This window comes from Carcharodon carcharias, chromosome 18 (assembly GCF_017639515.1).
Source record: "Carcharodon carcharias isolate sCarCar2 chromosome 18, sCarCar2.pri, whole genome shotgun sequence".
Classification (NCBI taxonomy): domain Eukaryota; kingdom Metazoa; phylum Chordata; class Chondrichthyes; order Lamniformes; family Lamnidae; genus Carcharodon; species Carcharodon carcharias.
Window position 1 is genome coordinate 81,041,214 of NC_054484.1, and position 27,681 is coordinate 81,068,894.

At 45.2% G+C, this 27,681-nt stretch overlaps 1 protein-coding gene across 8 annotated transcripts in view; it reads right to left on the bottom strand.

The window, feature by feature from the left end:
- akap11 (A kinase (PRKA) anchor protein 11) overlaps positions 1-27,681 on the bottom strand; it is a 147,691-nt gene that overhangs the window by 36,889 nt on the left and 83,121 nt on the right. For all 8 annotated transcript variants that reach the window (XM_041211492.1, XM_041211493.1, XM_041211494.1 and 5 more), the window contains 2 exons: positions 19,015-19,149; positions 5,433-5,706 (listed from right to left, as the gene is read on the bottom strand). In XM_041211492.1, the coding sequence (XP_041067426.1) occupies positions 5,433-5,706; positions 19,015-19,149 (409 nt within the window). The remainder of the gene's footprint in view (positions 1-5,432; positions 5,707-19,014; positions 19,150-27,681) is intronic.

Consider the following 27,681-nt stretch of genomic DNA (forward strand, 5'->3'; position numbering starts at 1 on the left):
AAAACAAGACATTTTATATAATTATAGAAGACTGAGTTTTATAAATTAACTGTAGCCACTGACAGAAAATTGGGATGCGTTGTGTCAAAACCAGACTGTGTACATGGTCTGTCAGGGTTATCTATCCATCCATCAAGGAGACTAGCAGGCTATCAGGTGACTCACACTGTAATCAGAGCATAGTTTATTCTTCACCACAGGCACACAAATCATTTGATGCATAGGATCATGTTTTGGTTTATAAAAAGTGGGGGTGATTCCCTCCTGTGGCGGATGCCGGGGGAAAGTGGTGTGTGGGACTGTCACTCCTCAAAATTAAACGCCCCTCACTGATTAAGGCAGATACTTCTGACCAGTACACAGATGGGCGGGAGGGTTGGGGGGCAGGGAGAGAATTACACGTCAATCATAGAAAGATAGACATTTACTGTACAGGAGGCAGCCATTCAGCCTATCGTGTCCATGCCAGCTGTCAAGGGGCCATCCAGCCTAATCCCACTTTCCATCTCTTGATCCGTCACCTTGAGGGTTACAGAACTTCAAGTGCATATCCAAGTACTTTATAAATATTATGAGGGTTTCTGCTTCTACCACTCTTTCAGACAGTGAGTTCCAGATCCCCACCACCACTGGGTGACAGCATTTCCCTTGAATTCCCTCTAAACTTCCTCTTATCCTAACTCTATGACCCCTGGTTATGGACCAACCACGGCCAATAGGGCCTTCCCAACCACTCTATCATTTATACACTTCACTGACATCTCCCCTCAACCTCCTCTGTTCCAAAGAAAATAACCCTAGCCGATCTAATCTTTGCTCAGAACTAAAATTCTTCAGTCCAGACAACATCCTTGTGAATCTCCTCTGTACTCCCTCTAGTGTAATCATATCTTTCCAATAATGCGGGGACCAGAACTGCACGCAGTATTCCAGTGGCCTAACTTGTGTTTTATATAGTTCCGGTAGAAACTCCCGGCTCTTACATTCTATGCCTCAGCTAATAAAGGCAAGATTCTTTTACGCCTTCTTCACCATTTCTCCCTGTCTGACCACCTTCAGGGATCTGTGGAACACACAATCCAAGGTCCTCTACACTTCTCAGTATCCACCCATTTACTGTGTATTCCCTTACCTTGTTAGCCTTCCCCAAACACATTACCTCACACTTCTCCGGATTGAATTCAATTTGCCACTGTTATGCCCACCAGACTTGTCCATTGATATCTTCCTGCAGTTCTACAGCTTTATTCTTCATTATCAAGGAAATGGTCAACTTTTGTATTGTGTGTAAAATTCTTAATTATACTCCTTGTGAAGTGCAAAGAAGGCAAAGGCCAACACAGCTCTAGTTTCTAAATTAAAATGATTATTTTTTGTTTATTAATTCTGATGATTCATGTCCCATGCAAAACTTCATGTTAGAAGTTATTGCTAGAGGTTACAAGCCAGCCACTTTAAGATGGAGAACTGAAGAGGGGACTGAAAGCAATCTTTCCACACCTGTCTCAAGATAGGTGTGTTACTAATTTAGGTCATAAGGACAGAAACCACGAGGCTGCTGTTTCTGACATCAGCACACCTGTACCTCACCTCCTCCCACCATGTGGGGGTGCTCATCCATTCACGAAGCAGGAATTCCAATCCAAATCAACAATCTAAACCTGGAAGCTCGTTTGGGCTCAGCTTTGTTCCCAGCAAGTAGTTTTCCAATGTGTGTTACCCAGCCAATACTGGAGAAAGGGGCAAGTCGGTGCCTTTACATCCCATCTCAGACATCTATAGATTTTCAATACAGTCTTCACAACTTAGTTTTCCCATATTTAAAATAGGCAATTGCCTACATCGGCTGAAACACATTAACCATTATCTATTTGCATGTATGTTAGTTTCAAAGGTGTCAGTTACTGAAGCTTTAGAGTTTTGTTTGTATTGGGCAGAATCAGAATGAACCTTGGTAAGGTGAAGTGAACGCAAGAACAAACAAGTAAATAACCCCTGTTTAAATATTCAAATACCCTTTGTGTATTTAAGCTCTTCTAATTGATGCGGTCAGTTTGCAAAATGACTAGTTTAAATAAAGCTGCAAGTCAGAATGTAGCTGCCTGTAACTTAAATACTGTTACATGGAAGGATCACAGAACCACAATTGTTACAGTGTAGGAGGAGGCCATTCGGCCCATTATGTCTGCACTGACTCTGAACGAGCAACTCACCCAGTACCATTCCCCGCCTTCTCCCCATCACCCAGCACATTCTTCTTTTTCAGATAATAATCCAAGACCCTTTTGAATGCCTCGATTGAACCTGCCTCCCCCACACTCTCAAGTGGTGCATTCCAAACCCTAGCCAATCATTGTGTAAAAAAGTTTCTCCTCATATCACTTTTGCTCCTTTTACTTCACTTTAAATCTGTGCCCTCTCGTTCTCGCTGCTTTAATGAGTGGGAACAGTTTCTCCCTAAATGTTGACAATTAAAAATGTGGTACCATGTCATACTGACCTTCCCAAATAACCAGCACATCACTATAAGCATTAGGAACTGTACTATAACTGGCACAGTTAGATCTAATCTTCTGCAAAGGTACATACGGTTAGCATCTGTCACAAGTCAGAGACATTATCTGTCACTTTAAATAGGGGATCTCTAATTCGTTACAATACCAAAGTTAAAAACATTTTTTAAGAAGAATTAGTTGATTTCTTAAGAAGAATTAGTTGATTTCAAGTAGCATTTAGGAAATACTTATAGTCCATTCTTTTGCTGCTCCTAAACTAGAACAAATAATTTCAATAAATTGTATAGACCTCCGCAGAAACATTAAAATGTCATGACTGTGCCAGGTTTAGGCTGATGGACAAAAGGGCCATGTTGGCCTGAGGAATCTTTTTTTCACTCAAAGTTATTGTGATCATCTGGAATACAGTCTCTGAAAGGGTGGTGGAAGCAGATTCAAGATTCAGCAGTTGGATAAATAGTTGACAGAAAAAAAATTACATGGCTATGGGGAAAGAGCAGGGAAATTGTGATGAATTAGATTTCACTTGCAAAGAGCTCCATAATTCTATGGTATGAGGTAGCATAAAATTAATTTCATTCATAATTCAGCTGGACACCGAAATAAAAAAACAATTTTGACAATAAAATGAAAACTGAACTGTCATTAAAAAAGGAAAGTTAACATTTAACAATTTACAACATGAAAACAACTTGCATTTATACTGCACCTTAGACACGTTAAAAAGTCCCAAGGCACTTTAGAGGAATGTAATCAAACAAAATTTGGCTTCTGGCCACGACAGAAGATATGAGGGCTGGTGACCAAAGGTTTAGTCAAAGAGGTGGGTTTTAAGTAGTGCCTTAAAGGGGAAAAGAGAGATAACCAGGAGAGGAGTGGCGGGAGGGGGGCGCGACGGCGAGGGGGGGAGGGGGCGCGACGGCGAGGGGAGGGGTGCGACGGCGAGGGGGACGTGACGGCGAGGGGGGAGGGGGCACGACGGCAAGGGGGGAGGGAGCGCAACTGCGAAGGGATGTGATGGCAAGAGGGGGCGCGACGGCGGGAGGGGGCCGATGGCAAGGGGGGGAGGGGGCGCGACGGCAGGAGAGGGCGGGGGCCGACGGCGAGTGGGGGGAGGGGGTGCGACGGCGGGAAGGGGCCGACGGCGAGGGGGGGAGGGGGCGCGACGGCAAGGGGGGACGGGGCCGACGACGGGAGGGGGCACGACGGGGGGAGGGGGCACAACGGGGGGAGAGGGCGCGACAGCGGGAGGGGGCAGATGGCAGGAGGGGGCGGGGGCCGATGGCGAGGGGGGGGAGGGGGCGCGATGGCGAGGGGGCAGGGGGCGCGACGGCGACAGCGAGGGGGGCAGGGGGCGCGACAGCGAGGGGGGAGGGAGAGGGGGCGCAACGGCGAGGGGGGCAGGGGGTGCGACAGCGAGAGGGGCAGGGGGCGTGACGGCAAGGGGGCGCGACAGCGAGGGGGGAGGGGCAGGGGGCGCGACGGCGAGGGGGCGCGACAGCGAGGGGGGGAGTGGGAGGGGGCGCGACGGTGAGGGGGCGTGACAGCAGGAGGGGGAGGGGGTGCGACAGCGACGGGGGGAGGGGGTCCGACGGCGAGGTGGGGAGGGGGCACGACAGCGAAGGGGGCGGGGACGAGGGGCCACGATGGCAAGCAGGGGAGGAGGCGCGACGGCGAGGGGGGAGGGGGCGCGACGGCGAGGGGGGAGGGGGCGCGACGGTGAGGGGGGAGGGGGCGCGACGGTGAGGGGGGGGAGGGGGCGCGACGGCGAGGGGGGAGGGGGCGCGACGGCGAGGGGGGAGGGGGCGCGACGGCGAGGGGGGAGGGGGTGCAACGACGAGGGGGGAGGGGGCGCGACGCGAGGGGGGAGGGGGAGGGGGCGCGACGGCGAGGGGGGAGGGGGCGCGACGGCGAGGGGGGAGGGGGTGCAACGACGAGGGGGAAGGGGGCGCGACGGCGAGGGGGGGCCGACGGCGGGAGGTTGCCGACGGCAGGAGGGGGCGCGACGGTGGGAGGGGGAGGGGGCACAATGGTGGGAGGGGGAGGGGGCACGACGGCGAGGGGGAAGGGGGCGCGATGGCAAGAGGGGGCCGACGGCGGGAGGGGGCGCGACGGTGGGAGGGGGAGGGGGCACGACGGTGGGAGGGGGCGCGACGGCGAGGGGGGGCGCGACGGCGGGGGGGCGCGACGGCGAGGGGGGGCGCGACGGCGAGGGGGGGTGCGACGGCGAGAGGGCACAATGGTGGGAGGGGGCGCGATGGCGAGGGGGGGCATGACAACGGGTGGGCGCAATGACGAGATGGGAGGGTGCACGACAGCGAGGGGGGAGGGTGCACGATAGCGAGGGGGGAGGGGGCACGAAGGCGAGGGGGCGCAAGAGAAATAGAGACAGGGAGAGAAGCTACCATTTCCTACCTGTTCTAGCCTCTAAGTGACTCGTGCACATAAGTAGCGCCAGTTTCTCTTCCTTTCTTTTTAGACATTCTTGCCAAGCTGAGCAACCTGGAAGTTGTCGCGCAGAGCAAGTACAAGTCAGCAACAGAGGGAGTGCAAATCAGCCCCTTTAACGCCCCTAAGTGGCCATGCATGGAAATTTAAAGGATCTGCAGGCTTCAATAAATAGGCCACGCACAACAAAAATCATGAGGATGTTGGTGCCATCTCACACTGGAGAAATTGATTTCAATTTCTCACCATGCTAGTGTTGGGTGTTGCACACCCTGACTCTGGTACCATGAGCAGCACACAAGAACAGCATCAGGCACAGTGATATTCACATCTATTGGTCCACTATCTGCCAATTACCTGGATGACAGAATCATGTTCAGCTCCCGCATTCAGCAAAAAATGCTCAACCATTTTAATGGATGTTTAATTATATTTTCCAACCAAGCTAATGGTGGAGTCTTTATTTACCTGAGGCTCCATGTGCAGTTACTGCTTCTTCTTCTTCTTCCTCCAGGTGTTCAAAAGCAGTCACAAAGTCATCCTCAATGGATGATACAGACTGATTAGTGTCGTCCTCCTCAGTGTGGTTTGTGTCAGTTTGATGGTTCAGTGCTGATTGGCCATCCTGAGAAAACTGAATTGCTCTTGTATATTTGCTAAGCATGGAGAACACAGAGTTGTCACTGTACTTTAGGGATGCTGGTGGGTGCCTCATCACACAGACCACTGCTGACAGCGAACGCTGCAAACAGGTAGAAAAAAGACATTTCTTTTTTGGCACAAGAAGGCTAGTAAGGGAGAATATCAAGACAACAGAAATAAAGGATTATCTTTTTCATGCAATCCTGTTCTTTAACCACATTATAACAGCAGCATACACAAAGCTAAAATGGCCCTTAAAGCATGTTCCTAAATAAGATAACAATACTCACTAGTCAACTGATTAACAAGCATTGGTCCTGTCATGAACAGGTCTCTCCAAGCCACACCACTAAGCCAGATTCAAAAATGTGTATTACCCTATGTTAGCACCATGATGACCCCAACATTGGCACAGGCAAAGCCACATTTATTACCCATCCCTACTTGCCCCAAGAGGGTTTCTCTTTGAACCACTGTAGTCTACATGGTGACTGAATAATAGCTCTAGCCATTACTCCACATGACTCCCAGAAAGGCCCAAGAGGCTGTCTTTTCCTACTAATGACACTTGTTCCTAAATAACTAAAAATTCCTGAAGGAGACTATACTATGGCCACTGATGTCCTGGGAAAGTTCAGACCGGCCACATTGCTGGAGCGAGGCCCTGCCTTAGCACTATGTCACCAGGAAAACCAACAAGGCAAAATATCCCACGATAATGGTTCAAGGCCGTGACCTCATGGAGGCTGGCCTTGTGACCTTTCTCCTTCCCCATATAAAAGCTAAGGAGGGGAATGTCTTTGACTTGAAAAATACAACCAAAGTCACAAATGCAAACCTACTGAAACAAGAATCGCATGCAGCTGGTTAAGTTAAATGAGACGAATGGCCAGCTTGAATGCCACACCATTAAAAATTACTTCAACAGTGGCTTTCCTTAAAGGTACCCATGAGACAGAAATACATCTTCCCTTGACTAAGTCCAGATGGTAGCAGTAGCTGACATGCCCCCAGTCATTGCAAATATTTACCCTTTGGCCAGGAAGAACTGTTGTTCAATCTAGCTGACATAAAAGTTAAAGATCTAACAGATTATATCAAATTTGTTTATTTACTTCAAACACAATGGCAAAAAACCATTTTAAGGTCCGGATGAAAAAATGTATTCCATGGGGCAAAATTGGCTGCACCTCCTCTTGGAGGTAGTCTATGAAAAAGATAAACCCAATTATTTCTAGAATAACTAACTACTACAGACATGATTAATCCTTGAATTGTATATCAGTACAATCCTGGCAAAGAACCTATAGATCCCAGTGTTGCAAGAGATGCCCACTTGGGACTGGTACCTGCTCAGCCAGTGCCCAAATCACAACTTTCAACAATGGTGTTACAATTTTGAGATTTATATGCTTACTGTTTTTAAGGACTGCAGTTTTTGGTTTATAAAATTATGATGTTTTGGGACTATAGCTTTAAAGTTAGCATAAATGAGGGGAGTCACATGACCCGTTCTGCAGTCTGCCTGTCAGCAAGCCTGGATGGTTTGACTGTTAGAGACCAAAGGAAAGAGGTGTTTTACTGAGAAGGTGATGCAAAATATTTGCGGTTGGAGGGAATGCCCAAGTTGTAGGTAGTTGTGCTGTAAGCTATCTATTTACTTCTACAATGAAAGGGAGGTGGGATCAAGGATAACTAGTTAACGTTTCTACTTAGATACAAAGCTAATGCGTTTCGCATTGCCATGGGGAAGAGGAGAGAGGAAGCAATTTTGAGATCAGGTTACAGGCTTCCCTATAAATCCATGAATATCACAGACAGATAGCAGTTTTGTCTTGTGTGGTCTGAAATCATCTAAGAGATAGAGAGCAAGGCCTCCACCTTAAGCAGAAAAATGCATCTTTCAACACACAGAACACAGATGGGCGTCGTGCTCAGACTGAAGACTGAATTTGTGAGGATTGAAAGGAGACTGGAAGACTCTCCTAACCAGGAATTGGAAGACTTACTTTCAGGGAGAGAAGTAGGGAGGTCTAAGTGGGCCACAAGTTTGAAAAAAGATGAATGGTGACATCACAGGAAAACCAAAATTTGATTGGCTGGTGAGTATTGCTGCTTAGGGACTGAATCTAAACAACTGGGAGCTGAGCAAACATTGAAAAATACCTATTAATAACAAGTGGTGAGTCTTATCTTCTATGTTTAAGTAAGGTTTATTACAACGAATAAGGTGTATTAAGTATTAATTATAGTTTATCAATATTAGTAAGGTTTATTAATTTGTAGTACAATTTATTAGTATTAGGAAAGCTTTATTAGTATTGGTAAGATTTATTACTAGTAATAAGGCTAATTAGCAGTAACAAAGTTATTTGTTAATAACTAGAAAATGGCAGGGCTGCTCCAACCTCAAATGTGCACATTCTGTGCTATGTGGGAATGCCAGGACATTTCCTGTGCCCTAGATAACTACTTGTACAAGAAGTGTTGTTAGTTTGAGCTCTGGGTTTTGGACTTCAGCAGCAACTGGTGTCACTGCAGTGCATCCAGGAGGTTGAGAGCTTTGCAGGTAGCACGTTTATAGATGTAGGCACCCTGCAGTTTAAGAGTATCTGAGAGAGGAGGAATGGGTAGTGCAGGAATCCCAAGTGCACCGTACTCTCTAACCGGTATTCAGTTCTGGCTACTGATGAGAGTGATGGTTCATCTAGGGAGTGCAGCCAGAGCCAAGTCAACGGTTTCACGGGTGACTCAGCTGTACAAGAAAGACCAGAGGAGCAATGGTGATAGGTGATCCGATAAACCAGGTAATAGACTTGCGTTTCTGTAGCCGTTTACATGAATCCAGGATGGTTTGTTGCCTCCCTGGTGCCAAGGTCAAGAATGTCACTGAGCAGCTGCAAAGCACCCCAAGGGGGAGGGTGAACTGCCAGCAGTCGTGGACCACATTGGTATGAGCAACATTGATAGAAAGAGGGATGCGGTGCTTGAGTCAGAATTCAGGGAGCTAGGTAAGAAATTAGCAAGCAAGACCTCAAAATAGTAATCTCTGGATTACTCCCAGTGCCACCCACAAGTACAGAAATAGGAAGATAAAGCAGATGAATGCATGGCTGGAAAGATGGTGTTGGACGGAGGGTGTTAGGTTCTTGGGGCATTGGGACTGGCCCTGGGGGAGGATGGGACCTCTACAGGCCGGATAGGTTGCACTTGAACTGAGCTGTGACTAAGTTCTTTGCAGTTACTAGTGCTGTTACGGGGGTTTAAACTAAATCTGTAGGGGTGTGGTAACCAGGAAGTTATATCAGAGTAATACCAAGGTGCATGGAATAGTGGGAGACACAGGTAGCACTAGAATAGGGAATAGTAAGTTAATAGGTGGAGTCAAAGTAAGGCAGGAAATAATAACATCTAAATCAGCATTAATGTGCATGTATGTGAATGCATGCATGGTAAATAAGATTGGTAAGTTACAGGCACAGGGCGCCATGTAGAAATATGATATTGTGGTGATAACAGAGACATGGCTCAAAGAAGGACAGAACTGGGAGAGAAATATTCCTGGATACAAGATGTTCAGAAGGCAAAAAAGGGAGGGATGGCAGTATTGATTAAGGAGAGCATTGCAATCCTGGAGAGAGAGGTTGTCCTAGAAGGGCCAAGGACAGAGTATATTTGGCTAGAGTCAAAGAACAAAAAAAGGTGCAGTTACATTGCTCGGTGTAATCTTTAGGACACCAATTATTGGGAAGGATGTAGAGGATCAAATTTGCAAGGAGATTACAAAGAGTGGCAAAAATTAGTGTCGGTTACAATGAGGGACTTTAATTACCCAAATATAGACTGGGATAGTAAAAGTGTATTGGACAGAAAGGAGCAAAAGTTCCTAGGATGCGTTCAGGAAAATTTTCTACAGCCGTATGGTTCCAGTCCAATGAGAAAGGAGGTACTGCATGACCTGGTTCTTGAGAATGAGGTAGGTCAAGTGGACCAAGTTTTAGTAGGAGAACATTTAGGGGACAGTGACCATTGTATCATAAGATTTAGGACAGATTTGTCCAATCTTTTTGCATGGAGGACCACACTTCAATTTTTCTCACGCGAGTGGCCAATGAACAAATTTCAGAAAGATAAGATTTGACACATTAAACGTGATTTTTTTAAAATGATGTATGAAAAGAAACAACTTGCTAAGCAAAAAACTTGTCACAACAATAAATTAATAACAAAAAATGAGTAATAAAAAAGATCGACCGTTAGAATGTGAAAGGGTGACAGTGTGTGTGTGTCTAGCTCACTCCCAGTCTCAGGGTGCTCGCTCACTCACCATCATCCATGTGAGAGGGGTGAGAGCGCCTGTTGATGTGTGGGGATGAGAGTAAATGAGATCCCTGAGACTGGGAGTGAGCCAGACATACACACTAACATCTCAGCACCCCACTTCTTGCACAAACCCAGTAACGAGCCTATCAGCAACAAACACAGGAGAGAATCAGACTGATCGGAACAGTCCACTGCAGAAATCTTCAAACTTACTGACCCCTCTTACTGGAACATTCAACAATCATTTGGGGGCCACATAAAGGGTTAGCCCGTGAGCTGGACAATGAACTATCCAGAGTAAGAATAACTAACTGGGGAAATGCCAACTTCAATGGGGTAAGAATCGATCTGGGGTGAACATGCTGGGGCCAAAGGTTGGCAGGAAAAAAGGTAACTGAACAATGAGCTACCTCCAAAGAAGAGATGGTCTGGGCACAATCAAGGTATACTCCCTCGAAAGGGAAAGGTGGGGCAAACAAATTCAGAGCTCCTTGGATGACAAGAGAGAGAGAAGTTAAGATAAAGAAGAAAAAGTGTGCTAATGGCAGATGTCAGGTGGACAATACAACTGAGATCCAGAGGGGAGGTGAAAAAGCAAATAAGAGAAGCAAAGAGTGAGAATGAAATATCATAAAAGGGAATCCAAAAATCTTCTATAACATATGAATAGCAAAGGATAATAAAAGGAAGCGTTAGGCCAAATAAGGACCAAAAGGGGAGCCATGCATCGAGGCAGAGGGCATGGCTGAGGTGTTAAATGAATACTTTGCATCTGTCTTTACCAAGGAAGAAGATGCTACCAAGATCACGGTGAAAGAGGAGGAAATTCAGACACTAGAAAGGTGGTAGTGTATATGCTGCCTGTACCTAAAGTTGGCAAGGCAATGGACCAGATGAGATGCATCCAAGGATACTGAGGGAAGAGAGAGTGGAAACTGTGAAGGCATTGGCTAGAATTTTTCAGTCTTCCTTAGACATAGGGGTTGTGCCAGAGGGCTGGAGAATTGCAAATGTTCAGAAAATGGTGTAAAGATAAACCCAGCAACTACAGGCCAGTCAGTTTAACCTCGGTGGTGGGGAAACTTTAGAAACAATAATTTGGGACAAAATGGCCAAATTTAGGTTAATTAAGGAAAGCCAGCATGGATTTCTTAGGGGAAAGTTGTGTTTAACCGACTGGGAGTTTTTTTGAGAGGTGACAGAAAGGGTTGGTGAGGGCAATGCTGTTATTGTGATGTACATAGACTTCCAAAGGGCATTTGATACAGTGCTGCATTACAGACTTGTGAGCAAAGTTATAACTCATGGAATAAAAGAGACATTGGCAACATGGATACAAAATTGGCTGAATGACAGGAAACAGAGAGTAGTGGTTAATGGATCTTTTTCAGGCTGGAGGAACGTTTGTAGTGGAGTTCCCCTGGGGTCAATGTTGGGATGCCTGCTCTTTCTGATTTATATTAATGACCTAGGCCGTGGTGTGCAGGGCAGTTTCAAAATTTGCAGATGATAGGAAACTTGGAAGCATTGTGAACTGTGAGGAGAATGGTGTAGAACTTAAAAAAGGACATAGACAAGTTAGTGAAATGGACAGGCAAGTGGCAGGTAAAGCTCAGTGCAGAGAAATGTGAAATGATAAATTTCGGTAGGAAGAACATGGAGAGACAATATAAAAGAAAGGGTACAACTCTAAAGAGGGTGCAGGAGAAGAGGGACCTGGGTGTGTATGTGCATAAATCATTGGGCCAAATGGCCTCCTTCTGCACTGTAACAATTCTGTGATTTTGTTACACAGCGTAACCCTCACAGTGAAAGGCAGTTCTGCGATCAGAAGTTACCCGGTTGGGGAAGTGAAAAGGAAGCAAGCCATCGGGCAATGAGAATAATTTGAAATTGTCTCCTGGAGGATGAAATGTCCACTTAAGGGGCAATGTAACATAGCAGAAGGTTTTCAGCTGTGTTGAAACTTAAACAGAGAATCTCTGCTCTGTAGTTTAAAGTATAAGTTGACAATGAAAATATATTTAGTTAATAGTGGTTTTTAGTCATTTGCTACAGTAAAAGTTTTAAAACCCGAAATCTTGACATGTCATTTTTTCAGCTATTAACTGGAAAGGTCTCTATGGGAGATTCTAACATTGCAAACTGGTCGATTGCATGAATGAGCAATGGGCCTTCATAGTTGGTGTATAACCCAATTGAGATAATGCACTCCACCAAGTGAAACGGCATCTGATAGTCATCGTCACTGACACATGATACCACAGTGGAAATAATAGAAGTGACAGAAGTAATCCTCTTCATCGGTCATTAAATACTGCCATCCAGAAAAAAGACTGTAAAGTTACAAGTTTCATGAAAGATTTTGAGAAAGGACAGAAAGCTAAAAGAAATTGTAAAGTTATAAAAATTAAAGATTGCTTGACAGCAAGATGACAACGTTTAACAAAACAGCAATAGAGCTTTCAAGTGTATGGCAGCTATTAAGTAATAGTTCAAGGCACAGAACAGCGTGAAGCAACAGTACAATACAGAAAGTTAACATACATGCAAGATCAGTTTAGGTAGGGCTAGATGACAATTAAAGAAAGATGATGATGTCTAGTGGTGAAGACTCGCCAAAAGGTGGGGTGAGATGGGGAAGGGATGGGAGACAAGTATTCTAGACAGAAGCACAAGAGCTCAATGCTGCAATCCAAACGATATGGTTGTCAGTTTGTATCACAGAAAAGCTGCAGATTTGTATAGCACCATGTGTCAATCCAAGGGAACTGAAAGACTAAAAGAATGGGCAGACTTCCAAATGTAATCAAAGTGATCAACCAAAAATGTTGTTTATTTTATTTCTCAGAGGGGTAACTTAAAATACAAGCAACACCACTTATCACCAATAGCTTCAGGCAAACCTTGCTCTTCCCCATGATACTTTAGATAAGCATTGGCTGGATTCCTGATCTCCCACAGGAAAATTAGGTAAGACTAGAACCAATGAATCCAAAATCAGTACCTGAACAAAGGACATTTACTGCGGAAACCCAGAGACAAGGTGATGTTGAAAACAGGGAGTCACGATTTAAAAATGGAAAACAAACTACCACCAGGAAATGTTCTTGAACCATGCTTCCTGTCAAGATGTTGGTTGGATGAATGGAGCCTCCCCTCTCCCCGCCATCCCACCACCTGGGCCCTTGTTACATCAGAAGGCGGCCTAAAACACTGATGCTGTACTTGCTGTTGGTTACTTAGGAGTGGGGCTTTTATCATGTGTTGTGGATAGATCTTGGTGCTGGGGGCTTGTGGCCCTGCAAGACTTGCAACTGGTTTGTTCAACTGGCATAGGCCTCACCATAGCAGTTCACCTAGAGGTTCCACTTGCATCTTCTACAAATCTCCAGCAGGTAACCAGCCTAATTGCAGATCAGTTCATCAGTCTGAAATGCTAATTCAGAAATCGTAGCTTGAAATCTGAGACAATGAACAGCAACCACCTTGTGTACACCAAGAAGAACAGCAAAGCTCAAAAGTGTAAGGTTCAAACATCAGCAAAGCAGTCTAAAGGTCGCCACTGGAGGAATATTAGATACTTATACTAGGCTAAGAGAAGCCCTTTTCACAACCAAGATCTGGTTCAAATTCTAGGGAAAGAATCCTGACCGGGGGACCTGATGACAGGATTTCCACATTCAGTCAATGCTCTGTGCAAGGACTCGCCAGGAATTTAGCCATTTGCTCCATGACAACAGGAGATGGTGGTGCAATGGTAATCTCACTGGACTAGTTATCTCCACAGACCCAGGCTAATGTTCTGGGTACACAGGTTCAAATCCTACAACAGCTGCTGGTGGAATTTAAATTCAGTTAAGGAAATCTGAAATTGAAAGCTGGTCTCAGTAATAGTAACCATGACAACTATCATCGATTGTTGTAAAAACTCATCTGATTCACATGTCCTTTAGGGAAGGAAATCTGCCGTCCTTATCTGGTCTGGCCTGCATGTGACTCCAGACCCACAGCAATGTGGTTGTTCTCTGAAATGGCCAAGTCAGTCACTCAGCTCAAGAGCAATTAGGGATGGGCAGCAAATGCTGGTTTTGCCAGCGATGTCCACATCCCGTGAAAGAGAAAACAAAGATCCAGAGCCTGAACAAAGATCGTTGTAGTGCATAAATGTTGATGGGGTTCTTGTTAAAAGACAGATTAGCATTAATAGAGTGCTTTTCACCACATGACAGCCCAAAGCACTTTACAGCCATTGAAGAGCAGCATAGACACTATTGTAATGTAGGAAACACAGCAGGCAATATGCACACAGCATGTCCATACCCAATGGCAATGTGATCATGGCCCGATCATCTGTGTTACTGATTTAGGTTGAGGGATAATTATTGGCCAGGAAACTGGAGGTAAATACCCTGCTTTTCTTCAAAATAGCATCAAGGAATCTTTTACTTCTACCTTAGAGGGCAGACGAGGCCTCAGATTAACATCTCATCCAAAAGACAGCACTTCCAACAGGGCAGCATTCCCTTAACACTGCATAGGAATGTCAGCCTAGGTTTTTGTGCTCAAGTTTCTGGAGCAGGACTTAAACCCAAAACCTTCTGCCACAGGAAGGCAGAATCCTCCTCCTGAAGATGTGCAAAGCATCTTTGAGGCCATGTTGGAGTTGAACATCAGAGCATCAATTCAAAGCATTTTAATTAAGTTTGGAAGGGGCCAGAATCTTCTAATTCTAAGAAAATAAGGTTAATGAGCATGAATAAATAAGCTAAAGTCAACATTCTCTAACAGATATATTGCTTTGGATACTGTTGGGGGGGATGGCCTCTCAGGGGAAAGCAGCAACAGCCAAGTTCACGGCACCATGGGTGGCTCTGCTGCTCAGAGGAAAACAAGAGGCAGGACGATAGTGATAGGGGACTCAACAGTTAGGGGCACAGACAGACACTTCTGTGGCTGCAAACGTGAATCAAGGATTGTCTGTTGCCTCCCTGGTGCCAGAGTCCAGGATGTCACAGAGCGGCTGCAGGACATTCTGGGGAGGAAAGGTAAACAGCCAGTGGTCATGGTACACATTGGTACCAACGACATAGGTAAGCAAAGGGAAGAGGACCTACAAGCTCAGTACTGGAAATTAGGAGGTAAATTAAAATGCAGGACCTCAAATGTGGTAATCTCAGGATTACTCCCAGTTCCACATGCTAGCAAGAGCAGGAATAAGAGGATAGACCAAATGAGCATGTGGCTGGAGAGATGGTATAGCCAGGAGGAATTCAGATTCTTGACACTGGGACAGGTTCTGGGGAAGGTGGGCGGACGGGCTGCACACAGGCAGAGTTGGGACCAGTGTCCTTGTGGGGGCTTTTGATAGTTCTGTTGGGGGGTATTTAAACTAGTGTGGCGGGGGACGGGATCCCAGAAGTAGGATCAGATAGGTCAGATTCAGATCAGAAAAGGAGGTAGAACATTAGCGAGGGACGTTGTGATAGATATGGAGTTACAGGAGACGCAAAGTTCACAAAGTGTCCAGCAAGGGAAATTGACGGGGTTAAACTGTTTATACTTCAATGCAAGGAGTATTACAAACAAGGTAGGTGAGTTAAGGGCACAGGTAGACACATGGCAGCAGGATGCCATTGCTATAATGGAGACCTGACTAAAGGAGGGACAAAACTGGCAGCTTAATATCCCTGGTTATAGAGTCTTCAGACACGATAGAGTAGGAGATAAAAAAGGAGAGGGGTAGCACTAATGGTTAAAGAATCAATTCCAGTTGTGAGAAGGGATGATATACTAAATGGGTTAACAAACGAGGCTTTATGGATTGAGCTTAGAAATAAAAAAAGGGCAGTCACACCACTGGGAATATACTACAGACCCCCAAATAGTGGAAGGGAGATAGAAGAACAAATATGTAGGTAAATTTCTGCTTGTAAGAACAAGAGGGCAATAGTAGTAGAAGAATTCAACTATCTTAATATCAACTGGGATTCAAACAATATAAGGGGCACTGAGGGAGAAAAATTCATGCAGTTTGTCCAGGGAAATTTTTTCAACCAATTAGTGACAAACCCAACGAGAAGAAATACAATTCTAGACCTAGTATTGGGGAACGAAGAAGAGCAAGTGGGTGAAGTGACAGTTGGCGAATATATCAGGGACAGTGATCGCAATTCAGTAAAATTTAGCATTACCATGGAAAAGGACAGAGATAAGGCAGGAGTAAAAGTCTTGAACTGGGGGAAGGCAAAGAACTGAGAAGGGACTTGGTTGAGGTGGACTGGACAGCACTGCTGGAGGATAAAACAGTGGAAAACCAGTAGGAAGCACTAAAAAGCGAGATCCTAATTGTACAAAGTAGATATGTCCCCTACAAAAATAAGAGTGGTACTGCCAAATCTAGACCCCGCTGGTTGTCTAGAGGAATACAGGGGAAGAAAAAAAACAGAAAAAGAAAGCATACGATAGGCACTGCAGGTAGCCCAGACGAATATAGGAAGTGCAGGGACGAAGTAAAAAAAGAAATAAGGAAATCAAAGAGAGGGCATGAAAAAAGATTAGCAAGTAAAGTTAAAGATAACTCAAAGATTTTTACCAATACATTAATGCTAAAAGGTTAGTTAAGGAAGGTAGGACCTATCAGAGATGAAGATGGAAACTTATGTGTAGATGCAGAGGCTGTGGGAAGGGTTTCAAATGAATATTTTGTCTCCGTGTTTACAAAGGAAAGGGAGGATGTAGATACAGTAGTCCAGGAGGAACACTGCGAGATATTGGACGGGATAGTCATAAAGTAAGAGGAAGTACTCGAAGGGTTGAATTCCTTGCAAGTTGATAAGTCACCAGGGCCAGATGGATTGTTTCCGAGGCTGCTGAAGGAAGTCAGGGAGGAGATAGCAGATACTCTGAGGATGATTTTCCAATCTTCACTAGATACAGGGGAGGTACTGGAGGACTGGAGAAATGCAAACATAGTTCCATTGTTTAAAAGAGGATCAAAGGCAATACCAAACAATTATAGGCCAGTTAGTCTTACATCGGTGGTGAGCAAATTAGTAGAATCAATCCTGAGAGATAGGATTAACTGTCATGTGGAAAGGCATGGACTAGTCAGGGATGGTCAGCATGGATTTGTTAAAGGAAGGTCTTGGCTCACAAATTTGATTAAATTCTTTGAGGAAGTGACAAGAAGAGTTGATGAAGGTAGTGCAGTGGATGTTGTGTACATGGATTTTGACAACACTTGACAAGGTCCCATATGGCAGATTGGTCAGGAAAGTAAAAGCCCATGGGATTCAGGGTAATGTGGCAAACTGCATAAAAGGTTGGCTTTGTAACAGGAAACAAAGGGTAATGGTCGATGGATGCCCTTGCGAATGGAAAGTTGTCTCAAGTGGTGTTCCACAGGACTCGGTGTTGGGACCCTTGCTATTTGTGTTATATATTAATGATTTGGACGTGAACGTGCGGGGCACGATTGGGAAATTTGCAGATGACATGAAGATTGGCCGAGTAGTGGATAGTGTAGAGGATAGCCATAATCTCCAAAACAATATAGATGGGTTAGTGGAGTGAACGGTAAAGTGGCAGATGGATTTTAACATAGAGATGTGTGAGGTCATACGTTTAGGGAGGTCAAACAGTTACAGGGATTACACAATAAATGGGAATATACTAAGAGGGGTAGATGAAGTGAGAGATCTTGGCGTACAAGTACACAGGTCCCTACAGTTCAAGTAGACAAGGTTGTAAAGAAGGCATATGGAATGCTCTCCTTCATTGGTAGAGATATAGAATATAAAAGTAAGGATATAATGCTGGAATTGTATAAAACACTGGTGAGGCCACAACCGGAGTATTGTGTGCAGTTCATTACAGGAAAGTCTTAATAGCTCTGGAGAGTGCAGAAGATATTTACAAGAATGTTGCCAGGGTTAGAAAAGTGTAGCTACGAGGAGAGATTGGATAGTTTGGGGTTATTTGCCTTAGAACAAAGAAGGCTGAGAGGTGATTTGATTGAGGTGTACAAAATTATGAGGGGAATATATAGACAGGATAAAATTGTTTCCTTTGATGGAGAATTCTAGAACCAGGGGACGTAGATTCAAGATAATTGGCAGAAGGTGTAGGAGGGACATGAGGAAGAACTTTTTTATGCAGTGGGTAGTGGGTGTCTGGAATCTGCTGCCCAAGTTGGTGGTAAAGGCAGAAACTCCAAACTTTTAAGAAGTACCTGGATCTGCACCTTAAGTGTTGTAAGCTGCAGGGCCATGGGCTGGGTGCAGGAAGGTGGGATTAGAAAGGGCACCTGAATGCCCTTGGGCTGGCATGGACAAGATGGGCTGAATGGCCTCCTTCTGTGCTGTAACTTTTCTATGGTTTTATTCTAGAGTCAGTGAGCATCCTAATCATAATGGGCATAACTCTGAGCTCGTCCTAGTCTCTACTCCGAGGGAATGGCATATTTCTTATAGATAGACGAGAAGTGAATGGGGACTTCACTTACGGGGAGGATGTAAGAGGGTAAGAGGTTGTCTCCTAAGTAAAGTTTGGACTGGAAATGTATTACCGCACAGCAGTTACAGAACAGAAATAGTGATTGTACATACAGAACCTTTGCAGAACTAGAATTAAGTTGTTCTTGTGAGGCAATTTAATTAAGTTCTTTTGAAATGCATTCAAAAATAGAATGTAACAAATAGAACATAAATAGTAAGCTTCCAAAAAAATACCACTTCATTTTACCATTGCAACAAGTCTTGCAGTTTTCTGTTGACAGTGCAAGTTATTTGCATGCTTACCCATTTGCAGGCTCCAAGGTAGACTGTGGAACTACAAATTTCATCACATCCAAAATCATGAAATTGGAAATAATTGATGCTAACACCCTGTTGTTTAGTGAGCATCTTAATGCAAGACTGACGATGATATGCTTAACTGGGGTGGTTCTGAAACTGCAATTATTAGGATCCATTTTACTCTGTACCATAAAATGTATACAGCCTTAGACACAGCATTATATATAACTGTGCAGCAGGTAACTGAAGCCTCAGCTTCTTCCCATTAGGCGTGGTGCTATTATTACCTGGCTGATGGTGTTCTCTTTTGTCTTGGAGTGTTTCTTCAAATCTGTTAAAAGAGCAATTTCAGTGTCCTTTAGGTTGTCGAGCTTTGGTGAATTCAGCAAACCAGGAAGCTCCGGGTCTATAGCAGCCAGGGCCTATGCAAGGGAATCACAGGTTGCAGAGTGTCACACCATCTGCTATGGGCTTTAATATATCAGGACAAATCAAAAAGCAAAGCACACACTCTCAAGGATGAAAAGTGAGATTGTCCACTGCTGGTACATCCTGCATTTATTCGTTCAGGACTTTTACTCACTATGTGAATGGCACAAATACAGAATCACACAGTGCAGAAGAGAACCCTGGGGAGAGATTTTGGACACCACCAACTCCATGTGCCACAATTCTCTCCCCTCCCAACAACTATACCAGAAACATTATTTCCAAGGGGCCCTGCAGTTTACCACCATAAGTTAATAATGCTCAAAATCAGGGTACAAGCAAGAGGGCTGAGATTGTGTGAGGGAGCTACAAGGAAAACAGAGCACAACATCAGAAGCTATAAACTTTCCTCTTCATTGGTTTTGGCTTCTATGGACAGCAGATTTTGCCACAATAATTCCCAAAGCATGACTCATTTACCTTGAGACAACTATAATAAAAAGCATAGTCCTTTGCAGAGACCTGATCAGCAGCACTTGACAACAGACAACTGAAGTCCAAGGTATTCCTATCAACATGAGCCATAAGTGGCCAATGCTTGGGTTGAAGGAGTTTAATGACCCCACATTCAATTGCTGGCTTGTCAACTGATGAAGGAAAATATAGTTACTAGCCCATTTACTGAGACACCGGTTTATCCTGGTTTGAACCTGGCCTTTTATTACAATCATCAGCCAAGATCACCTTTTGCTCCATGAAGTTAGGAAGAAAGACTTGCATTTAGACAGCATCTTTTATAACCTAAGGATGGCCTAAGGCACTTAAAAGACAGTGAAGTACTTCCAAGTGTAGTCACCGGTGTAATGCAGGAAATGTGACGGTCAATGTGTGTGCAACAAGCTCCTGAAACAGCAAGGGGAATCTATACACATTGATGATGATTGCACTTCTGACACACGGGATGCCAGATGTAAAACTGCAATTGTAGAGATGTAAAATTCTAACGCCGGTTCTGTCGATGCCTACTGGGAAACCCCAGCCTTAGCCTAGGAAGCCTGGAAAAATCACAGCTTGCAGCATAACCGTTCCACAAGAATATATCAGCTCTGGATGCTCTAGTGCGATGACAGAAGCAGCCTGAAAGAAAGCAACAATTTCAAATTCTAACCCTTTTCAAATATGAAAGTATTACCAGAAAGCTGGCTACTTATTCCTATCATGTTTGCCACAGAATGTAAGATCAGGGGTACACATGGAATTCACAAAATAACATACCTTTCAGGGACACCCTGGAAACTACAGCTGTGCAGTCCTGAATGATGGATCAGCAATAACGCTTCATCCAGATTAGAAACATGGTCAACAGACCAAACTTTAGATAACTCCTGTGATGTCAAAGGTATCAGACTGGTGGGCAGATTTACATGGTTATACAGAACGTCTCTACTCAAGGCCAGAGCATTTAGTATTCTAGCAAGAGGGTGGAACATATATTCTGGCATTGAAAAAACCTATGCCAAATTAATCAACCTTGTTTACTAGAACAAAAGAAAAGTCCATTCCACGATACGGAAACATTCTTTGCTATTTTAGGAAATTACAAATTTCTATTTAGGACAATCAACAGTCTTCACAAAATCTTGCTTCTAAAAAAGATGCTCTGCCCTGGGCATTAGCCACCATAGCTAAATCCAAAAACCTTTCACAAGATATTCATGAGTGCAGAAGTTCATTTGTTTAATGCATTCATCCAGGAAGATCCTAGCGTGAATTATTTCCTAGATGAGAGGGTTTTTGTCTCCGCTGAGCCATCTCAGAGTGGACCTGCAGGTGCAGGCTTGTGGGTTTGTGGACGTGGCGTCTGTGTGTCTATCTCCCTGATAACTGCCCTAAATTTGCCTTCTTATCCTGCTCTCAATGTTTCTTTGGAATAATATTCCAGATTTATCTTTTTCATTCCATTAACTATCTCATATGTTGATAAGACCACTTCTCAGACTGCTCCTTCCTAGGAGGAAAGTCCAAGTTTCTCCAGCCTTTTATCAGAGCTCAAACACTGGGAAGCAGCTTTTCACCACACTGTCTGAATGCACTTGTGCTTTAGTGAACACCACTGTACACATCTACGTCCAATCCACTTTAGCACCAGTCACAATTTAGAACAGCTCCCAGCTGATGTTACAGTCCATCTGTCACTGGAGTGCAAATCTTGGGTATGAGAAAGACATCAGTCATCAGAGATGGTCACAAGAGTCTGACCATTATAAAATGTATTACCAGCTCAAGGCAACTACTGATATTTGATCATTTTCTGCAACAACAGAGTGTTAGAGCAAAAAGATTCCAGTTCAAACAACGGGGCAAATCTTATTGCTGAAAAGACAGACATGTTACTGAAGCTTTTTGTCAAATTAGGACAAACAGAAGAACGCCAAATAATTTGGCAAGGTGACAAGCTTCAGCAACATGTTTCTCTTTCAGCAATATTCAAGTTCTGAACTGAACAAATAGTCTGGCATCTAGAGCTCCAAAGATGACAAATAGCATGTTTAATCTCAGGAGCAGTAATCTAGCAAGATTCTACAGTTTAGGATTGAGCACTTGAGCTACATGGTCCAATAATGTCCAAGCAATGAGGGCACACAACACATTTTTGGAACCAAACACAAAGGAAAGGAAAACGTTGCCATTCTCACATCCACTGTAGCTCATCTCCAACTGCACGTCACATCCGTCATCCAACCATACCTAGGTCAACCCTTCTTTCCGCTGCCCTCCACTCTGCCCCGTAGAAGAGATCTCTGTAGCTTTTCAGCTCTGATCAAATAGCCGAAATGCCGACATTTTCTTTTCTGGATGTCACCTTTTTGAGTTCTTTTTGCTCTTGCAATTTCAAGCACCTCTTCATTGGTCTTCTGGTCTGTATATGCAACTTTAAGCATACATCTTCCCCCACGTTTCAAAGGCCTCCATTTTCTTGTGCATACACTTACTTGTTGCCCTGGTTTCTGAGACATACAGGAAAGCGGATACAGTATAGAATCTTGAGTTTTTTCCTCGTTACAAGCTCGTGTTTTCTTGTTGATGACACATCCCTCATCTTCAAAAAATTACTTCTGGCTTTCTCTGTCCTTCTAACTTCAGCATCACATCGACCATCTGCTGTTATCATTTGTCCTGAACAGACAAACTTATCCACTTGTTTCAGTGTGACACCATCCACTTCAATTTTCATTCTAGATTCTTCTAATTTATTCCTAACTACCCCTGGAACTCCACCTTTGGTGGCCAAGCCTTCAGTTGCCTAGGCCCAAGCTCCCTATACCTCCCTGCCTCACTTTCCTCCTTCAAGTCACTCCATAACACCTCTTTGAACAGGTTTTTGGTCATGATATTTCCTACTGTAGCTCAGTAGCAAAATTTGTTTTATAATGCTTCTATGAAGCACCTTAGGGTGTTTCATTACATTAAAGATGCTATATAAATTTGGTTCAATGATATCCCTGTGAAATTCCTTGGGACATTTTACTAAGTTAAAGGCACTATATTAATACTAGTTGGTGCTGAGTAAATAAAGTCCTCTCAAAGACTAAAGGTGACTCTACAAGAAAATAAATCTGTCTTAAATAAACTTTCATAGTCAACTGTGCAAAGTCCTCCTCAGACACCACCATCATCGTCCCTGGGTATTTCCTGTCCTAATAACAGGATGGACTCACCAGAGATGGCAGCACAGTGGCATACAGTTGGGAGAGAGTGGATCGAAGAATCACCAACAGTGGCTCCGGACCCCATGAAGTCTCATGTCATCAGGTCAAACATGGGATAGAAAACCTCCTGCTGATTACCACCTACCACAATCCCTCAGCAGATGAATCAGTGCTCGTCCATGTTGAAAACCAGGGAGTTGCAACAATCCGGTATGTACTTTGGGTGGGGTCTTCAATGTTCATCACTAGAAGTGGCTCAGTAGCACCACTAATCACTGAGCTGGTTGAGTCTTGAAGGACATATCTGCCAGATTGGGCCTACAGCAGGTGGTGAGGGAGCAACAAGAGGAAACAAACCGACCTGACCTCATCCTCACCTTTGTACCTGTCACAGATGCATCTGTCCATGACAGTATTAGTGGGAGTGACTAGTGGAGCTGAAATCCCTTCTTCACATTGAGCACACTCTCAATCAAGCTAGGGCATCAACCTTAGTTCAATGAGGCGTATAGGAGGGCACATTAGATGCAGCACCAGATGTATCTAAAAATGAGATGCCAACCCGGTGAAGCAACAACACAGGACTACTTACATGCCAAAAAAATGGAAGCAGCATGTGATAGGCAGAGCTAAGCAACCCCACAGCCAACAGATCAGATCTATGCTCTGCAGTCCTGCCACATTCAATTGTGAATGGTGGTGGACAATTAAACAACTAACCAGAGCAGGAGGCTCCACAAATATCCCCCATCCTCAATGATGGGGAAGCCCAGCACATCAGTGCTGAAGACAAGGTTGAAGCGTTTGTAACTAGCTTCAGTGAGAAGTGCCAAGTGGATGATCCATCTCGGCCTCTTCCTGAGGTCCCCAGCCTCACAGATGCCAGTCTTCAGCCAATTCAATTCATTTAACATGATATCAAGAAACAGCTGAAGGCAATGGATAGTGCAAAGGCCATGAGTCCAGACAATATCCCCAGCTGTTGTACTGAAAACTTGAGTTTTACAACTAGCTGCAGGATATGGCTGATCCTGGGCATTCAATTACTTGGAAGTGAAAGAACAATGCAGCAGTCCTAAACAAACCCAAACTGAGCGTCAGTGAGCAGGCTATTGCTCCCTACCTGTACCCATAGCCAAACTGCTTCAGTACAGCTACAACACTGGCATCTACCTGACAATGGAAAATTGCCCAGGTACGTTCTGTTCACAAAAAGGACAAATCCAACCAGGCCAATTACTGAATTACCTAGAAAAACTCAGCAGGTCTGGCAGCATCGGCAGAAAAGAAAAAAGTTGATGTTTCGAGTCCTCATGACCCTTCAACAGAACTGAATAAAATTAGGAGAGGGGTGAAATATAAGCTGGTTTAAGGTTGGGGGAGGGTGGGGGAGAAAGAAGTGGGGGGTGGGTGGTTGTAGGGACAAACAAGCAGTGAAAGGAGCAGATAATCAAAAGATGTCACAGACAAAAGAACAAAGAGGTGTTGAAGGTGGTGATATTATCTAAAATAATGTGCTAATTAAGAATGGATGGCAGGACACACAAGGTACAGCTCTAGTAGGGGTGGGGTGAAATAAGACTAACAGGGCATAAAATGTATAGATTTAAAAATAATGGAAATAGGTGGGAAAAGAAAAATCTATATAAATTATTGGAAAAAACAAAAGGGAGGGGGAAGAAACGGAAAGGGGGTGGGGATGGAGGAGGGAGTTCAAGATCTAAAATTGTTGAATTCAATATTCAGTCTGGAAGGCTGTAAAGTGCTTAATCGGAAGATGAGTTGCTGTTCTTCCAGTTTGCGTTGAGCTTCACTGGAACAATGCAACAAGCCGAGGACAGACATGTGGGCAAGAGAGCAGGGTGGAGTGTTAAAATGGCAAGCGACAGGGAGGTTTGGGTCATTCTTGCGGACAGACTGCAGGTGTTCTGCAAAGCGGTCGCCCCGTTTACATTTGGTCTCTCCAATGTAGAGGAGACCACATTGGGAGCAACGAATGCAGTAGACAAAGTTGGGGGAAATGCAAGTGAAATGCTGCTTAACTTGAAAGGAGTGTTTGGACCCTTGGACGGTGAGGAGAGAGGTGTCGCATCTTTTGCGTATGCATGGGGAGGTGCCGTAGGTGGGGGTTGAGGAGTAGGGGGTGATGGAGGAATGGACCAGTGTGTCCCGGAGGGAACAATCCCTACGGAATGCCGCTGGGGGGGGGGGGGGGGGGGGGGGGGGGGGGGGGGGGGGGGGTGAAGGGAAGATGTGTTTGGAGGTGGCATCATGCTGGAGTTGGCGGAAATGGCGGAGGATGATCTTTTGAATGCGGAGGCTGGTGGGGTGATAAGTGAGGACAAGGGGGCCCCTATCATGTTTCTGGGAGGGAGGAGAAGGCGTAAGGGCAGATGCGCGGGAGATGGGCCGGACACGGTTGAGGGCCCTGTCAACGACCGTGCGTGGAAAACCTCGGTAAAGGAAGGAGGAGGATATGTCAGAGGAACTGTTTTTGAAGGTAGCATCATCGGAACAGATGCGATGGAGGTGAAGGAACTGAGAGAATGGGATGGAGTCCTTACAGGAAGCGGGGTGTGAGGAGCTGTAATCGAGGTAGCTGTGGGAGTCGGTAGGCTTCTAATGGATATTGGTGGACATCCTATCACCAGAAATTGAAACAGAGAGGTCAAGCAAGGGAAGGGAAGTGTCAGAGATGGACCATGTGAAAATGATGGAGGGGCGGATATTGGACGCAAATCAGTACATTTTTCCAGGTCCCTACGAGAGCATGAAGCAGCACCGAAGCAATCATTGATGTAACGCAGAAAGAGTTGTGGAAGGGGGCCGGAGTAGGACTGGAACAAGGAATGTTCCACATACCCCATAAAGAGACAGGCATAGTTGGGGCCCATGCGGGTACCCATAGCCGTCCCTTTTATTTGGAGGAAGTGAGAGGAGTTAAAGGAGAAATTTTTCAGCGTGAGAACAAGTTCAGCCAGACGGAGGAGCGTGGTGGTGGATGGGGAATGTTCGGGCATCTGTTCGAGGAAGAAGCTAAGGGCCCTCAGACCATCCTGGTGGGGGATGGAGGTGTAGAGGAATTGGATGTCCATGGTGAAGAGGAGGCGGTTGGGGCCAAGGAACTGGAAATTGTTGATGTGACGTAAGGTGTCAGAGGAATCACGGATGTAGGTGGGAAGGGACTGAACAAGGGGAGAGAGAAAGAAGTCAAGATAACGAGAAATGAGGTAGGACAAAGTGTCTGTGAATTGACGCTCAGCCTCCGCGAGGTAGAGGTCAGTGCGCAAAACAATAACACCACCCTTGTCGTCAGTCCACCACCATTCTCCTCAATCTGGCTGAACTTGTTCTCACACTGAACAATTTCTCTTTTAACTCCTCTCACTTCCTCCAAATAAAAGGTGTAGCTATGGGTACCCGCATGGGCCCCAGCTACGCCTGTCTCTTTATGGGGTATGTGGAACATTCCTTGTTCCAGTCCTATTACGGTCCCCTTCCACTACTCTTTCTCCGGTACATCGATGATTACTTCGGTACTGCTTCATGCTCTCGTCGGGACCTGGAAAAATTTATTAATTTTCTTCCAATCTCCACCCCTGCATCATTTTCACATGTTCCATCTCTGACACTTCCCTTCCCTTCCTTGACCTCTCTGTCTCAATCTCTGGTGATTGACTGTCCACCAATATCCATTACAAGCCTACCGACTCCCACAGCTACTTCAATTACAGCTCCTCACACCCCGCTTCCTGTAAGGACTCCATCCCATTCTCTCAGTTCCTTCGCCTCCGTCGCATCTGTTCTGATGATGCTACCTTCAAAAACAGTTCCTCTGACATGTCCTCCTTCTTCCTTAACCGAGGTCTTCCACCCACGGTCGTTGACAGGGCCCTCAACCGTGTCCGGCCCATCTCCCGTGCATCCGCCCTCACGCCTTCTCCTCACTCCCAGAAACATGATAGGGACCCCCTTGTCCTCGCTTATCACCCCACCAGCCTCCGCATTCAAAGGATCATGCTCCGCCATTTCCGCCAACTCCAGCATGATGCCACCACCAAACACATCTTCCCTTCACCCCCCCAGCGGCATTCCGTAGGGATTGTTCCCTCTGGGACACCCTGGTCCACTCCTCCATCACCCCCTACTCCTCAACCCCCACCTACGGCACCTCCCCATGCATAAGCAAAAGATGCAATACCTGCCCCTTCACTTCCTCTCTCCTCACTGTCCAAGGGTCCAAACACTCCTTTCAAGTGAAGCAGCATTTCACTTGCATTTCCCCCAACTTAGTCTACTGCATTCGTTGCTCCCAATGTGGTCTCCTCTACATTGGAGAGACCAAACGTAAACTGGGCGACCACTTTGCAGAACACCTGCGGTCTGTCCGCAAGAATGACCCAAACCTCCCTGTCGCTTGCCATTTTAACACTCCACCCTGCTCTCTTGCCCACATGTCTGTCCTTGGCTTGCTGCATTGTTCCAGTGAAGCTCAACGCAAACTGGAGGAACAGCACCTCATCTTCCGACTAGGCACTTTACAGCCTTCCGGACTGAATATTGAATTCAACAAGTTGAGATCTTGAACTCCCTCCTCCATCCCCACCCCCTTTCCGTTTCTTCCCCTCCCTTTTGTTTTTTGCAATAATTTATATAGGTTTTTCTTTTCCCACCTATTTCCATTATTTTTAAATCTATACCTTTTATGCCCTGTTAGTCTTATTTCACCCCACCCCCACTAGAGCTGTACCTTGTGTGTCCTGCCATCCATTCTTAATTAGCACATTATTTTAGATAATATCACCACCTTCAACA